The sequence below is a fragment of the Dufourea novaeangliae genome, unplaced genomic scaffold, assembly GCF_001272555.1.
Source record: "Dufourea novaeangliae isolate 0120121106 unplaced genomic scaffold, ASM127255v1 scaffold89, whole genome shotgun sequence".
Classification (NCBI taxonomy): Eukaryota; Metazoa; Arthropoda; class Insecta; order Hymenoptera; family Halictidae; genus Dufourea; species Dufourea novaeangliae.
In genome coordinates this window covers 1,779,420-1,797,407 of record NW_015373988.1, presented here as the reverse complement: position 1 = coordinate 1,797,407, position 17,988 = coordinate 1,779,420, and the positions used below count along the sequence as shown (strand labels likewise).

Sequence of the window (17,988 nt, the reverse complement as noted above, 5' to 3'; positions counted from 1 at the left end):
ACACGTGTTTATAAGAGTTTGATTGATTTTGACATCAATACACTTCACAGAAAGTGTTGAGAAATTTTCTGGGCATTACAATTTCATGACGTACTATAAATAAACCCTTTTAAGAATTCGTAAGAGTTCTTGACAAATATTGTTTGTTTAATAGGTTCTAAGAGGCTAAATAGTTGTTATAAAAACACATATGTATTAAAAAACTAAATTTTGGAATGTTTGATCGTTCGTACTAACAAATTCTCGACGTTTAACTAATATCATGTATAATAATATATAAATTATTCATATGTATACGCGCAACATTATAAAAGTTAATACAATTTGTAATTAAATCTCGTTCAGGCCTTTCAATTTTACTGTAAACACAAGAGATGTTGAAAATGATGAGTGGTCCTAATTCAATGGCCAGGGTCTGTACATACAATTTTATTATCAAGAAAAAGAGCCTCTTTCACGAACTACCTCCACGAAACCGAGTTAACATTATACATTCAGAATCACAAGCAAGAACATCGTTACGTTTCGTTCCATTATGTGTGCGGTATTTTCAACCAGGAAACCCGTTTCTGAACCACGAGAGACTTTAAAAAACCCGCCTGAGCGAGTAGCACCTGGCGAGCAATGTACACAACACGGGCAGAATCATCCCCTCCAGCAAAGTGAACCCCCGATTCTTGGTGTATGCGTACGTGTTGCTGTTTTATTTTCGCATCGGAGCCTGCAAGCAAAACAAGCGGACGTTCGCATTCGCTGCACAGGCCATGGGAATTTACGCTCGTCGTCGGCTGCCGTGGCGATCCGCCATTCGAATTATTCGGGGTTCGCGTTTTCCTCGTGGATCTATTTCCTGGATCTTGATAGAACGCGTCGCCATCTGCGTGGCACGTACCGCGATTGTGTTCCGTTTTGCAAAGAAAGTGGAGGCGAAATTGGTCTACCACAGAAGAGTATTCGGTTATGTTGACCCCCTTTCGATATTTTCTTCCGTCGAATACTTTTTCCCTTTGTTTGCTTCCCAGACCCGTATTTTTACTTCATTACTGCCTCATTCCGTTTCACTTCCTTCTACCTTCGTGTTTTTATTTCGTACCCTAGGTATTGTGTTTTATTCAATCTTGTATTGTCGCGCTGAGATCGTAGTACTACAATAGATTTTCGTATTAAAGGGTTATGCTTAGGTGCCCGAGAAAAAGGTGATTTTTGGAAATTGTTTTCTGGAAAACTGTAAAATCTTTTTAAAAAAGTATACCTGATTTAATAAGAACAGACGAGACTACATAGATTCACTATGACTAGAATGCGAATTTTTACATTTACAGCAGATGCAACGAGTAATAATATAATAATGAAATGAAAACATTAATGGAGATTTTATTTTCTTCTTTATTTACTGCAAATACTGATTGTTGCAATAAATTTGTAGAAAATTCTTGTTCTCGTAAATTAGTTCGTAAAAATTTGAAAATCTTCTGTACATATGCGGGAAAAATAATCTCTAAAATAATCTAACAAACGTCCAATACACGAATAACTTTTCTAAATAAGTTTATCCTTTAAGAAAATGCCCTAATTTTTTTTTATTGAATCTGCATAAACCAATAAGTTAAGGAGTAGTAATTTTGAATCCTTTTCCGAGCCATCGTTAAACGTAACCTTTTGAAATTCAATCCTTTTCCAATCGAAGGGAACATCGAAAGCTCCCGATCGTATCTTCGACGTAAGACAGGACTGAAAAGGCTCTTTATGTCGACGGGAAACGTCGTTTCGTTATGGGGAATTGTCTGGATTTACGATCTATATTCGTTTCGCGTTTTCGTCCTAATATCGTCTTTCAAGCACTTAACGCTGTGAGCCCTAGGATATGACGTTAATGCGAAGTTTATGTTAGCAGCCCTGAAAACAGGTCTGAGAACTGACCCACTTTCCGCGTTCGTGCACGGCTAACTCGTTTCATTTTCGACGTAGCCATCAGGAACTGTTTCCTGCGTGCAGGTACCTAAAGAAACCGACATACAGGTGAAGAGTAAATTTACAGTTAGTTTCTTTTGTTCTATTCCCATTTAAATGAAACATTTTTCCTTTCCTTTTTGCAATTATAACTACAGAATGTTCGGTGCTTTTAAAAAATATGGTGGAACGTTTAGGGAGAGAGAGCTTTAATGTTTTCCTATAAATTACATTTATTTAATTGCGGGAATCAAGAATAATATGAATTTAATGTAAACGATATTAATTGCATAATTAGGATTTTGTAAAATATTTGTAAACGCAACTTAAAAATCTAATATTATCTACTTATTATGATATGTGTCGAATAAACAATTACAAGTAAATCTTTGTACTTGATACAAATTAAAGAGAGGTAAAATTAAAGGTAACTAAGTCACATACTGTACTGAGTTAGAAGTAATGTCCATTACAAATGACAAATGTTCAATGTACCAGAAGTAAAGATTGTTGGCACCAATAACTCGTAAATGTAACAGTAATTTTTAAGTTCAGTAATGAGGGAAGGATATGGCACTGCATATCATTACACTGTTTGGCGTTTCCATTGACTTGATAGCGAGGATTTTACTAATTGGAGATGTATACATTATTGTACGCCTCGTTTGTTATATCTATTTTCTGCGTTTAATTAATAACCGAACAGAATATAATTAATATTGAAATACAGTGACTGTCAAAACTGACTGAAGCGCTGAAAATTAAACATTAAAATGACTTGGCTGATGGAATATATGGTGCGTATATCCAAGCATTCGTTTCCGGAGCGGTGAAATGTAACATCGAAATTATTCACGACTCAAATCAGCATGAGCAATGCAGAATTTCCATGGGATTAACGATATTAAACAATGATAGAGGATAAAGTTGAATAATATCACCATTTTTCTAAAATCCCATTGTACGTTTAAATACCACTTTTTCATTTAATCGTATTATTTATCGTTTCCTAATGTCACATCAGTGTTACATTAACGTCCTACTAATGTCATACTAATACTCATACTAATCTAATCCTAACTGAATCCTGCGCGTACTTCATCCCAATTATCTATTCAATCCACTGCCCAATAAAAACATCCTCTACCCTGCCGATTCAGATTCCGTATCTGTCGTTCGAGCAAATATCACGCAGATGAATAAAGTACTGTAAACAATCTGTCGCGAAAATTTTCGCGGACACCACGTGTCGGCACGACGAGCCTAGATTCCCAATAGAAGAAAGTGTGGTCTGTCGGCCACGGTCGACGGGATGGGCAGCTTTTCAGATGGATCCGTACTCGGAACCGAGCTGGTGCTCGCTAGTAGGGATAGTGCATGTTGTGTTCGACGTGTATTGTAATGGGAGGGCACCGGGGGTTCAGTCTCTGATGATCCAGGTGGCAAAGAAGGCGAGCGTGCTGAAGAGGCGGAAGTCGCGGAACCGGATGGACATGCAACAGCAACAACAACAACAACAACAACAGTCGCTGCCGCCGGTCACGATATCCGGCGGTGTTTCGAGCAGCGCCACTGGCGACCCCAGCAGCCAAAATGACAATCAACGAATGGAGAACGAGGGTGACGTCATCTTCTACATGGAGGAACCGAAAGCGGGAACACCGAATCGGGCCAGACGCGACAACCGGTGAGTGGATGATCGATTTTTTTTCTTCTTTACGTTACGATTACCTACATGCTACCCCTGGCAGAAAAGTATTCGATCGAACGGATCAACGTTATCCGTACAGGAATTAATAGGGCTTTTCTGGAGATTTTCTCCGCGTTAAAAAAAAAGGATACGGTCTGTCCGCGGAACTGAAATACAGTAGAGCCTCCCGTATCCGAACTAATTATCTCTTCGTTATATTAATTTTTTACCACTGTGTCAATTTGACACTGAGCGACAGGTGGAAGAATGAGGGACGGATGAGGGTTAACTATTTGTGGATCCTATGTATTTTTAGCTGCTAAATTACAAAAATTTTTATAACATAAGTTACTGCCGTAGAATTCGATCGAACAGAAGAAAGTATACGTTTTATGTAAACACTAAATATTTTCGACGGGAGAAGGCATCTCTTGCTGGGAGACATTCTGTTCGGATAACAAATTTTTCGAATATTCGGGTATTAGGATAATGGGTGTTCAGAAACGGGAGGCTCTAGTATATCGGACTGTTCGGATAGTTCGTATCGTTTCTGACGACCGGGTTCTTTGACATTATTCGAGAAAGAAATAATCGATTGGTAGATTCTTATCGATATCCTTTCTGCAAATAACTTGTTAATTGTTTTTTTTTTTTTGTGAAAAATACATACGAGGAAGGAAGAGTGCGAAATGCTCGATTTTATTTAGACAAGTCACAGGGTATACAGAAGATTTTATTTTATACGATAGATCGAAAAAATAACTGTATTTAATGAACGAACAAGTAACTAGAGTTTAAATATCTCTAATCTATTCTCTATCTAGAGATTAACGACTGTAGCAAATAAAATCTAGCTTCGTATTAGAAAAATAGAATAGAAGAGTTGACTATACATATATGAAGAGAGTATAAAGAAAGTGATAAATATTTTCGTTTCTCAGCTAAATATAGAACACTGTCAATGTTCACCGTAACGTGAAAATTATAGAAAATTGTCTAGGCAATATTGCAATGTATTGAAACATTTTGAATTTTCTGAACAGAAAAGAATGACAATATGGAAATGTCGATACCTTTCTTAAACATCTAGAAATGATTGCACGCTTCCACCAATCACTGCTTCACTTTCTCATACTATATCTTGCAAACATACAGAGATAAATATATATATTTTTATCTTAACATTTTATCCAAATATAGGTAACTCTATTATTCTACTTCTGTCGCTGGGAGTCAGTACATTTTCTATGTCCAACACGGGAATGATTTTTCTACAAAATTCTCTATTTGTTCAATCGAACACATTTCGCCAGGAGTAGTATCGTCGTTTCTTCGCCAGCCTAACGAAAAACTAATCGACTGGAATTATCTAACGACCTTAACCCTTTCGCGTAAATATGTAATAGCTATAACTGTCCAGTATTTTGATTTCATCGTTATAAATGATAATTTCGCCTGTCTGTACAATTAATAGAAAGGCAACAACAGTTAACACATTGCCATATTTCGTTGAATATGTATATGCTCAAACATTAATTAGTCTACGCGTACAGACAATATCAATTAATAGTGATTGGTCAGCTACCTCACGTGATACCTCATATCCAAGTAAATTCTGACAATAGAGTAATTGTTTGTACAGTCTTCACTCGGTACACTTCAATGTTTTTCGTTTTGGAACAATATATTTTGCTGTATTTATTTGAAATGTTTTTGAAAAATAATTTACAAACTTTTTGTACATCGGATGTTTAATGGTTACAAGCATCGTTACTTTTGTACACAAATTTTTATAAAAATTTATTTTTCAATGTTCAACGAAAAAATGTTTTTGAAATATACTTTTAAATGCAATACCATATCTTGAAATGATTACAATATTCAGATTTGAAATTGAAAAGTAAAATAAACGAACGTGCAAGGGTTAAGGAATTGTTGCATAAAACATTTGTTTACATATTTCTTTTTAATCGTGTTCGTGGTCTGCAATAGTATTCTTGTGTACAGACGCATGATTAGAAACGATTCCAACTGATTTCGTATTAAAGATAATTAGAAAGCTGCTTAGATAATAAGAGTGTTCGATCGGTAAGAAATTCGAATGGCGACATGTATAACACTGCCGAATACCTTAATTTGGATGCTCGATTTTATAATTTGCTCTAGAGAAAACCCTTGACGTCGACTGTCATAGCGCCAATTATAATATAAAATTGAAACATTCAATTTGATTACGCTTATTCAATTCCAGAATTGTTAAAGAAATTAGAAAAATCGTTACACGAATTTTTAATCAAATTAAATTGATCAGTTAAATGATTTCGCGCTCTAATTGATCGGGGTTTCTCGTTAATATCTCCTTAACAAAGCCTCGGAGAACTTTATCGTTAAGGAAAAAGTTGTTTCAAATCACCCCAGGAATCATCCCTTTCAAGTACTTAACCCTATTTTGGAACACCCTCTTTTGTGTGATTATTTCGTCTCGAGTCACCGACTCTACGGGCAATCAGATTCTCTGTTAAATTCACCAATCACCAAGGCAATCGTGGCCGCCCCGGCGCATCGACATTCTTCGGGCAAATGTGTGCTGCAGGGTGACAGAATATGCGTAAGAGTCGAGTTGGAAAAATCTCGGGATGTTTCACCGCGGAATAATAGTTTGCTCCGGGGGAAACTTGGCCTGACAGGAAACGTCAGCCGACTGAAGGGGCACTTTCTCTAGAGCGGCTTTGAACGTCGAAGGAACTAGTTCGCGAGTTTGATAGTGTGAGTAGCGTATTTCCGGTTGGCAGGGGAAGCCTCTTCACCTCGCAGACAAGCTCCGTCACGGAGGCCACCAGCGACGAAATTGACATTGATATCGAGGAACCGCAGAGGGTCACCACGTGAGTACATTTATCGTTGTGTAAACTCTTTTTGAACAAACATAAAATGCACCAGACGCTTGGAATGGGATCGTGGAACGGGACGTTTCTCGTGGAGGTCCATGGTGGTCCGAAACTCACCGAGAACGTGGCCAAAACCTGCAAAATAAACTTTTCATTCGAGGAATTTTAATGGCTGAGTTGAGTAGACAAACAATGCGTCAATTGAATGACAGCAGAGAGAATTGTCAACTGTGTATGGTTGGGTTTACATTTCAGTGAAAACTTGGCCTCCATTCGAGAAGCATTTGTTTATTTATTAGAGTGTCTCACGCAATTTGGACGAGGTATATGTTTGAAACGGTAAAAGGTAGAAAAAAGTTCTGTTAGACATATTTAAATCGTTACATGTGATGCATCGCTTGGCGTATGTGTCTACTTTGGAAGTGGGGGAAGTTTCAGAGATTTCAAGGTCACCTCATATTTTTTAAATGCAACTATATATTTTTATGTACATCAGTAGATGTGTTTTTATATTTTCTATAAAAAGATACTATTATACTTTTGTCGAAAAATTATTAATTTCGAAGATATTTTAACTGCAATTTTACAACATTCTGTTTAGATTTATGCTTTAACGTTTCTTTCTTACGTCTATTCGTGTATGTTAACAATTTCATCGGTTAGTCTGATATTTTGAAATGAATTAATAATATAGGTGTGCGAATACCCGTAATTTGTTATTGTTTATGCATAGAACCACTATATTAGATCCGCCATTTTAGTTTTAGTAGGCTTAACTTCAGATTCGTAATCAGCCATCTCAATTTTGATTGAGACTCCAATTTGTCTCTAAATTGAAATGGGTTTTCATATTTTGGCTACGTTCTCGGGATTTGGGACCATTGTGCGCTCCTAGAACAAAATGTATCAGATCTTAGTTTTTTAATATCTTGACGAACACTGTGCTCGATTCAATTTGAATTATGAAGTCGAATTAACATTTATAACCTAAACGAGTAACTACATTTTATTATTTAAATGTTCGCAGAATCGTATAAATTAGTAGACAGTGTAAATTTCCTTCATTAAATTATACCATCTATTTACATTGTATTATTCTGTGATTATTTGTTTCCAGATAATCGATTTTCAAAATTCGAAATACTTTGAAAAGGATTCGATACTTAACACTGCTGAAAGTTTTGCTAAGGTTTTAATCTTGAGTCTTTAACGATTCAATATGTCTTGAAATTTTGGGTATTCTTGAATGTTTTGATAAGAATAGAAGGCATTTAAAATGCTTTTGTACTGAATAAGTACTCACCAAGTTTTCAATACTGATTAAAAGATTCGAGTCTTTTCTAGACTTTCAGGACCTGTCGAATCTTTAAGACTCAAAATTCAAGACTTACTAAGACTTCACTCTCATTCACAAAAAATGAACAATGTTTTTAACACATTATAACACTACACATATTGTTGTTTCTAATTTTCACACTTCACTACACTATATTTGGTAAAAAGACGAGTTACGTTCATTATTTTATTACTTTACTATAGTCAACTCTTATAGTCTATTTCTTTAATATACATAGAACAGTATTATTAATTCTTAATGTGTGTGTCAATACTATTTTATTATAAGAATCGAAAAATTTCAAAGATTTAATTTTTGCAAACACCTATGAATCGATTTATATTATTTTTCTACTTTCATGACTTTCAATTTAGCGTGTAGATTAGCACATCGAAATATTTTCTCTTTAAGATCTTTTATAGTACGGATTTTACGATGTGATAGCTCTGACATACCCTATTCATACCCATATCAAGGCTGCTATTGTTCATTTTGTATATTCTTCAGGCCACTGACCGCATTCTATAGTCCTTTATTTATCATCTGGAAAGAGATATATCGGTTAGATCAAAGTATACCGTGTTAAAAATAGTGTGCCAATTTTGCGAAAAAATAGTTTCTTGTGGATTTAACACATTTTGTAAATAATTATCACATTTATAGTAATCGCCATTTACCATATACTACAATTACCAACTAAAATACCTGAGTTAATACCAAATTTCCTGAATTATAGTTACTCTTTCTAGAAGTATTTGCATAATTTTATTTACAGTATTGGGGCATGTGCCAATTTTTCACTAAGAATTTGTTTGCTTTCAATATCAAGGAATTTTGATACGCTTCTGTTTACGACAGGGTATCTGCCACGGTGCTTGAAGTTTATGGAATGGACACTAGATAATTGAATCTTGTTGATGGTACAAAAAACTGAAAATCAACTTAGATGTGGAATGTGTCCCTTTTCCACTGAGCCTCTCAATTGTTAAAATCATAAAGGCAAATTATGTCAGTATTACTCAGCTGTGAACCAGACTTAAAAAGATATTAAAACTTCCCTAGAAACTTGATGTCGCATTTTATTATGCAATCTAATATATTCTAAAGTTTTTAGTTGTTTCTTTTAAACATGCGGAATTGTCTCTTCCAAACGAGGAAACATTTCTGAAGACATTATCGAGTAACTGTCGCGGATTTTCGTTTAAATCCTCTTGAGATTATTTGTCTAAGACTAAGCTGTCTGGAGACGCGTCAATTCAAACTGTCAGGTACCTAATTAATATGGAGCAACTACTTCACATTTTCGAGAGAATGACGTTGCTTGATTCTGTTGCGATTAGTATGCAATAATCGACAGGTGAAGTAAGAATAATTCTACATGAACTATTGCATTGCCGTTGGTAGAACTTATTTGATTGAATAAACCAAACGTCTGTTATAAAAATTTTTCATCTATTAAGTATAACAATGTTTTCACTAATAGTGAATAAAACAGAATGAAATAATCATCTTTATTCAAATAAATTATTAATGTAGAAATAAATATCTTTTTTATTTCTAAAAAATACAGAACTGAAATAGAGGAATTTAAACACTAAATAAAGTTTCTGAAAATTGCTACTGCCACGCGTTTTGTTAAAAAAAATATTTTAATATTGACTTCGTAATATTAAATTATACAGAGTGCTTCCAAAATTGTGGTACAACCTGAAAAGATATGATTCTATATACAAAAATACGTGAAAAATGTAGCATAACATTTTTTCCGTACGATGCTTCGTTTCCAAAGTTCATTTAACCCGTATTGGTTCATGGTAATATTAAGTACAAACAGAATACAATGAACAGACACGTTAGCCAAGTCCTACTCAATTGTATGTATGTGTACTACATTCTAAATTTTAGACTTATGTTTATGAAATGTTCAGTGAAAAGATGATGCTACAAAATTTAAAATTTCACAAACATGGTAGCAACATCTAATAAAGTAAACACAAAAAGAACTCATACTTTTACGTGGTCGTAAGTTTAGAAATAATTTGAAGATCATGATCAATAGTTATTTTAATTAATCAACTGAAAAATGAATCTGACAATTAAATGTAAAAACGTTGTTTCTAATTGTGTACAGGAATAACTCCGGAGTCCATTATCCAACAATACTTCCATTCTAAAAATAACAATTCTCTGGTATTCATTTAATTAATAGCCCCACGTTTACAATATTATTGGCAAATTTACTTTAACTGGGACGGGTGGTATCGTCGAAGTGATCACAGATACGAGAAAAAGCGATACGGTGAAATTAAATGGCTCTCGATGCACCGACTTCGTATATTCCATTACACGTTTACGTACTAGAATGCTGTTACACTTTTTCTTTAACGACATCTAATATTGTCTAATACTCTAATTCATCCGGTCGTACAAGATTTTAAATGAAATGCACATCGAATGAACAAAATGAACTATGCGTTAAAGGGTTAATAGTAATAAATACGCATATAAATATAACTTCAAAAGCTCATAAATACATGAATCAATCGATACTTTTCAGGTAAGCCGTATCATGTGTACTTTTTCACAATCACGAATTGTGTTTGTCTTGTCTTTTTCCAGTAGCGATCGAAAATCCTTCGATTTTGACAGTTCCAACCTGCCACGAATGAAACACAAAAAATGTCTTTTTCATCTGACAATGAGACAAATTGGATACAAAGATATCAATTGTCCTTTGAATTTCAATAGGCGATATTAGGGGCGCTTACACTACTGCTTAGAAAAGATCGTATCGTTGCCTCAACAATGGGTGGAATAACAAACAAGTAAACGGAAATTGAATTCAAGAAGAAGTCAAAGTTTCGAGCCCCGATCGCTCTGCGGGATATCTGCGGACTATTTTACGCTCGCGTCGAGGTAGATAACTACGAAGAAAATCAAGCCGAAGGAAAGCCGTGGAGCCTATATCTTCATGCAAATTACTTTCACTTTGCATGCGGAATCGATATTACCGGCGAATTTTCGTCCAGCACGTACGGTTCTCTAGTAGGCTCTGGAAACGTTCGAGACGGCAACGTGCAACGTATATTTTCGATTCAACGACCGCCGAATCTCGTTAACGTTAGACCGTGGCGCGATCTAAAACATTTCCGTAATTCGATCGGCGCCCTCCATTGTTGCTGCACAAAATGCGAGAAGTATTTCAACTACTCGAAGTATGTGGGGTATCTTCGCGAAAAATATTTTTGCAAATTGCCTGTCATTATTCCGGAATCATAATAATATTACAGTAAGAATAGTCCAAAGAAGTAAAAGGAAAATTTTCGAAAACGGATATCACTGTTTCTGGTATTGACGTTTCGTTGGACTTCGTATTCGAAAGAAGAATGGAATGATACCTCGCGGTGGCGGTGGCTCTTGTGAAAGGCTTTTTTTTTCTCGAAATGTACAGTACGTAAGTGCTTTTTTCACCGGTGCATTACTTTGCTTCATCGACGGCCTACATTCTTTACCGTCGCGCGGTACTCGAACCCTTAACACAAAGACAGTCGCGGCCAGATTGTTCCACTATCCCTTTTTCACGGCTGCATTCGCGACGCCATTCGTTGCGTTTGATACGTGAGCCACGTTTCTTCTTTTCATTTCTTTTTTATTTGGACACGCTTTCCTCCGCTTCATCGTTGCAACGTGAAATCGTGCGCACCTCAAAGTAACCAGCAGCAAATTGTCGAGCCACTTCAATTTAAAGTTGTGATTTACACATTTTCTTGCGACATACAGTCTGTTTCATAAGAGCGTTGGAACGGTATCTGACACGTTAAAATGACTAACTCCAGTTTTTGAAATTCTTTAAAATTTTAGTGTCGAAGCACTCGGTTGGTGCTTGATTTCTTTTTTTTATATTTAAAATAATTTTCTATTTATCCATTTGTGGAGTCAATCACTTCGGCAAATGAAACTGCTCATATAACACTTATGTATCTCATTTCAGTTTCACAGACCGATCCACAAAAGTATACACATATTCGCACGAACATCCACATTCTGAAAACGGATAACTTTAAAACGAAACGAACAAATGAAATCGTACATCTGGATTTTCGAGTCACCGCGGATAATTAATCAAATTATAAGAAAAATACTCTGTTACCTGTGCGTCCGCTAAATTAATCGTAACCCCTCGTGAAATTGATCTACGACCGAATCGATTGTCCTGATCATAAATCAACGACAAGAAAACGCGCCCTCGGTAAAAATGATAGTCATTCTACATCGATGTCCATTCCGAGGTGTGCTTGGAGAGATGGAAAATTCCCTCTCTGCTTTTCGCGGTTGGGATCGGTTTGGAAATGAAATTTACTTGATTTTCAGGCTGACCGAGGCACATCGAAACGCCATAAGGGCGATCCGAAAGATCAAGTACTTCGTCGCGAGGCGGAAGTTTCAGCAGGCCCGTAAACCGTACGACGTGCGCGATGTCATCGAGCAGTATAGCCAGGGTCACCTGAACATGATGGTCCGGATAAAAGTGAGTAAACTCGTTTTCTGTTATATTACTCACCAGGTGGTTCGTAAATGGCGGTACAACCGAAAAGGAGTGATTCTATATAAAAAAATAAGTCGAAATTGTAGAATAGAATTTTTTCGTATCAGATTACATTTTCGAGAAAATTCACTTTGAAATTCTGTTAGCTACGCGTACAGTTGGATAGGACTTGGCCAGCGTGTCTGTTCATTATATTCTGTTTCTACTTATAGGCGTTTCAGATTAATTTTCAAAGTCGATTTTCTCGAACACAAAGCTTGATTACATAAAAATTTTATTCTACATTTTCGATTTGTTTTTTTTTTATGTAGAATCACTCCCTTTCCAGTTGTACAGTTAAAGACCACCTTGTATAATCCGGTGGATTGTGAATTTTACACGTAGCTACTGTGTTCACGCTATTACCCAAATAGCATAAAAACTAAATTTTATCTGATTCTAATTTTTATAAATTGTTGTTTAAAATGTCGAATTTGCATAAACATCAGCAGTCTAATTATAATATACACATTCAATTCTATACAAATTAAGTATATGTATATTAACGCGTAACATAAAAAAAATGATAACTTCATATTTTTATTTACCAAACAATTCGTGTATTTTAATTCTTTTGCACATTTGAGGATACTTTGTACCTTAGTCTACATCTTTCGAAAAATATTTGAATTTTTTACGCACAGTATGAAACTCACGAATTGTTAGAAACATTGTTCAAAATATCTTTTGAACGAAGAGATATAAATTTGTGGCAAGGTTGGTAGCCATGAAATGGTTTTGGTATAGAAATTTGAGACTCGTTGGATGGAGTTTTGATTAAGGGAAAAACCGGTCGCTTTGAGACGCTCGGAAAATCTTGGAAGTTCCTTTGCTAATACGAATATTAATGTTTACCTATGCACGTATAGAGCTGAAATATCACTGCGCCGCCGAACAGGGTAAGCGTCTTATCGAAGAAATATATCAACACGGGAAAAAATAGGTTGCCGTAAAAGATTTTCGATGCAACAGTAATCTGAAAGATCACGTATATAGTGTCAAATGTACAAGAATTATAAACAAGTTTTTCTTTTAAATTTTACCCATTATTGCGTAAACAGAAGCTAATACAATCTGGAAAAACACTTATAAGAGGATGTTATAGCTTTGCTTTACTTTATGTACTTGGATATTAACTTTGTTTACTTCCTTTCTTTGAACATTTGATAATAATGTTTATTACTGACATTTTTTAACTGACAATCTTTTTTCCCTAATTATTAAATATTCAAACTATTCTTCATAGTAACAAAAACAGTAGATATTTAAGATTTAAAAAAATAGGTACATTTGGCCAGATCAAACGATTCTTCCTTCGGCCAGTAAAAACGTAACGAAGACACTGTGCTCGAAACACTACGAACATTCCAAACGGCCCAAATGATATTTCAATTCCATTGACATCCACCGAAAGTTCTTTCGCAAACTAATACAGGCTATCGTGAAACTGTCAATGATCGGAAAAATCTACGAGTCTCGATCGCCGGTCAGTTAAGCATTCGAGACGTAGACCAGGATCGTGGACAAAGGTAAACGTTGTATCGCGTATCGTTCCTCCCCAAGAGAAATGCAGATTGCGCGTCGACAATTATTACGTCACTGCCAATCGAGGAGTGAATAAAGCCAATGTCAGCGCGTGGGACAATGGAGTTGTCAATATACACCGTACCAAGAGCCGGGTTAGTTGATCGAGTGTCGATATAACGGTGTGTGCCAATCTGGAACGTGTCGAGCATCATCCTGTATGCTCTTTAATATTTTAGGAGAATCACTTCTGTTTGAGCAAATGTAGACCAATAACGAATCATAATGGAACAATCACGGGTGGTCAGTAACAGAGAACAATGTTCACCGTTGAATGAGATGAAATCAAATTCTATGAATTGAATATACAGGGTGTGCATGGTATTACTAACCATCGATTTTCTTGTAGATAGTAAATGTTAGAAAAAAATGAAAGAGGAAACAGTATTTCGTTCGTAAAACACAAATTCGTTCATATAATTTCGAAACAATAATTGATTGTAACGATTTTCATGGGATTTCCATTTATGTATCCTCGTTGTCTTTACTTTTATCATTCTTCTCTGATAATTTAGTCAAACGTGACAGTCTTGCAAAACGCATTATATTTATATATTATTATTACTGTAGTGAAGCCTTCTAGTATAGGATTTAAAATTCTGTCCAATTTTAATGTTTATACATTAGTATTCGAAATTTTGAATTTACATGATCCTGTTAGTATTATCCTTAATGATGATTTATATAATAATCATAAAATGACCTGATACTTTCTCTAATTATCGAGGGCTGTATCTATGCTGCCATTAAAATTAACGAAGTGCTTTGTTACTTTTCTTTCTCGGGCTTGTTATAAGAAATTAGTGTCGATATCTGGGCCATAAAAAGAAACAGTAAAGACCTCTCTGAGAACAAAGTTTCACAGTCGATAGTAACGGGTGCATTGAAGTCTATTCTGAAGCCTTCAATAGTAAACATTGATCGATATTTCGTCTTCCCGTTATATGGACGTTTTTCGTCCAATCTTGTCTTCAGGCGTCATCTTTTATATTGAAATAACTCCCTTTGCTCGCGTACAGTCAGAGTTAAAAGTGAGCAAACAAAAAGTGTTATAAAGTAGTTGTTGTAGGATTATTCATCTATCAGACGAGTGGTTTGTAATTAAGGGATAAATCTGAAATATCTTCAGTGTTTCCAGAACAATTATGTGAGGTTTGCAAATGTGAATAAATATGGGTACTTCTAAAATTGGTACTTCTGGGCACCAGAACATCATATTATTATAATCATTTTCTTGCTGTCCTGTGTGCATCTTATGCATATTATTTATGTCTTTTCACAGGAGTTACAAAGGAGATTAGATCAGACCCTGGGCAAGCCAGGCAGCTATCTGGCCGGAATCGACCGGGCAGGCAACGTAAAGCCGATGACGATAGGCGCACGCCTATACAGGCTCGAACAGCAGGTGAGTCTCCTTCTGACCTGCATCCGTTGCATGAAAATTCTCTGCAAACGTCTTAGACATTGAGTGGCGTATTACTCAGCTAATAATCTAATTGTCCGATTAATACTCGAGCATTACTACTGCTAAACTTCTTGCTGTTAAGCCGTGTATACATACTGGGTGTAACAAAAATATTGGAAGACCCGGAAATGGGAGACTCGTGAGGGGATTTGAAACAAGTTTTTCCTTAGCAAACATGTTTTCCGAGGCTTTGTTAACGATATATTAACGAATAGCCGCGACCAATCAGAGCACGAGTCTGCCAACCAAGTTCCCGCGGTAACGTTGATTACCAATCGCAACGCTGCAGTACCTAAGGGCGTCATTCTGAGCTCAAAACAATTAATGAGATTAAATAATTGTTTGCCAAATGTCGACTTAGTCAGGAAGAAATATTATGTCATTATAAAAACTGCAATTTCTACATTTAAACAATTAAAAATGACGGAGAATTTTTTTATCTTTTAATCGTTGTTTGAAACTCTTTAACTAGATAATGAATTTGCCAATCACTGATTTAAACGAAAATATATTTTATTGATGAACATTTCTTAACGAAGATTTATTAACAAAGTAATATAACTGGACGACAAACCTTCACATCACAATCAGTACCTTTCATATTGATTACTCTCTCCATTCGATTGAGTACTTTCTGTTGATATCGAATATACATATATAGTAGCCGAAAGTATCGATAAAAATACTTTATATCGAAACGAAAGTACCGATTATTTACTTGTATTTACTTGGATCGGTTCATCCTTAAATACACTATTTAGTGCCTAAAATTCAATATGGAAAACAGTTTGGTACTGTATTTGAAAATACTGCTTCCTCATCGCTGTCCACTTATCGAATAACCATTAGGATGAAACGAACAAACGTTCTCCAACATTCACCCGGTCATTTATCACACCTACGTTACAGAAACGAATGTAACGAATGCGCGAAACGTCTCGGACCAGTTCTAACGATATAAAAGGCCGTCGTAAAAAGATTTTACCCCTCGTTGATCCTCCACCCCTCCCCGAACGCCTGAAATTTATTAGCCTTTTTGCCTGATCCCTGAAAAATTCCTCCATCCCGGTACAAAGAGATTTCTTGTCCGCGGACCCGTGGAAGATTGATACTAACACGAAAACCATTTCTGTCCGCAGTTGTCCGTGATGGACAAGAAATTGGACCAGCTGGGCTACGTGCTGAACGCGGTCGCGCAAAAGCAACAAATACCCCTGAGGAGTATAGAGGACGACGTGTAACAGAAAGCCCCCGGCGAGCTCGTGCCATCTGTTTCGCGATCACCGGCGATCCCGTGGACTTTGCCCCGCGTCACCATAACCACCGTCGCTCCGAGCATGCTCAGCGAGAGCTCTTGAATCCGTTGCTTGCTCGATCAGCCGAGGAGCCAGGGAACGCTACTCCTGTCCCAACGATCGCACGGACGACATTAAGCACGAAGGTGGGAAGAAAATGAGATTCAAAGGAAACTGGACGGACAATTCGAACGACTGGCTCTGGTTCTTATCTGCTATGCCAGAGGTCAATGTGAATGCAGCAGGATTAAAGCTAACGAAAAATTAAGAAAGGAAGGGACAAGATTTTGGAAGACAGAAGAAACTGGATTCTGAACATGGGAATTGTTAGTTGGTTGAGATTACATCGTACGAAACTTTTATGGATTTGGATGGGTGGAAGGAAAGAAGATTACGAAGAAATGGGAATCGAAGAAAATGGAAAAATGGGATACAACTGAATTCTGGGAAGGACACTGAACGGACAATTCGAACTACTGGCTCTTCTTATCTGCTATGCCAGAAGTCGATGTGAATGGAGCAGGATTAAAGACAACGAAAAATTAAGAAAGGAAGGGACAAGATTTTGGAAGACAGAAGAAACTGGATTCTGAACATGGGAATTGTTAGTTGGTTGAGATTACATCGTACGAAACTTTTATGGATTTAGTTGGATGGGAAGAAAGAAGATTGCAAGGATACAGGAAGAGGACGAAATGGAAGAATGGGATAAAACTGAATTCTAGGAGCGTGTGTTGTATACGCGTCGGATTAGTTTTTTGGGTGCAGTATTCTATCCCAACCGTGATGCTTGCAAACCAAGGACTCTGATTTGAAAAGGCGAAGAAAAGGCTGAAGTTTTTAATAGGAAGATATGTAAATGGAAGAATGGTTTATTTTAATGAACTTTGAAGTTAATAACGACGCGCTCCACCTTGAAAATTGAGTGGTATATTTATTTAAAAAAATGACGACTAGCAAAGAATTATTTACAAGCATTATATACAGAGGAAAGAAGTTTTAGATCCACGTTTAATATAACAAAATGCAAACTTCTAATGATTTTACTGAAATTCACGAAAACGAAAGGAACGCAAGAGCGCAGAAAGAGACATTCTCAATCGAGCTGAAACGAACAGAAGTGCAAACTCCTCAGAATATACGGAACAAATCCAAAAAAAGCTTCAAAACGCGAATATTAACAAACATACAAAAA

General features: G+C 36.2%; 1 protein-coding gene across 1 annotated transcript in view; it reads left to right on the top strand.

Annotated features, from left to right (window-relative positions):
- Positions 1 to 17,429, top strand: part of LOC107187445 (potassium voltage-gated channel subfamily KQT member 1) — a 58,416-nt gene extending 40,987 nt beyond the window's left edge. Inside the window, exons 8-12 of the mRNA XM_015575550.1 lie at positions 3,375 to 3,637; positions 6,433 to 6,525; positions 12,236 to 12,392; positions 15,316 to 15,438; positions 16,638 to 17,429. Coding sequence (XP_015431036.1) covers positions 3,375 to 3,637; positions 6,433 to 6,525; positions 12,236 to 12,392; positions 15,316 to 15,438; positions 16,638 to 16,739 — 738 coding nt within the window. The 3' untranslated portion in view covers positions 16,740 to 17,429. The remainder of the gene's footprint in view (positions 1 to 3,374; positions 3,638 to 6,432; positions 6,526 to 12,235; positions 12,393 to 15,315; positions 15,439 to 16,637) is intronic.
- The last annotated feature ends 559 nt before the right edge of the window (positions 17,430 to 17,988 follow it).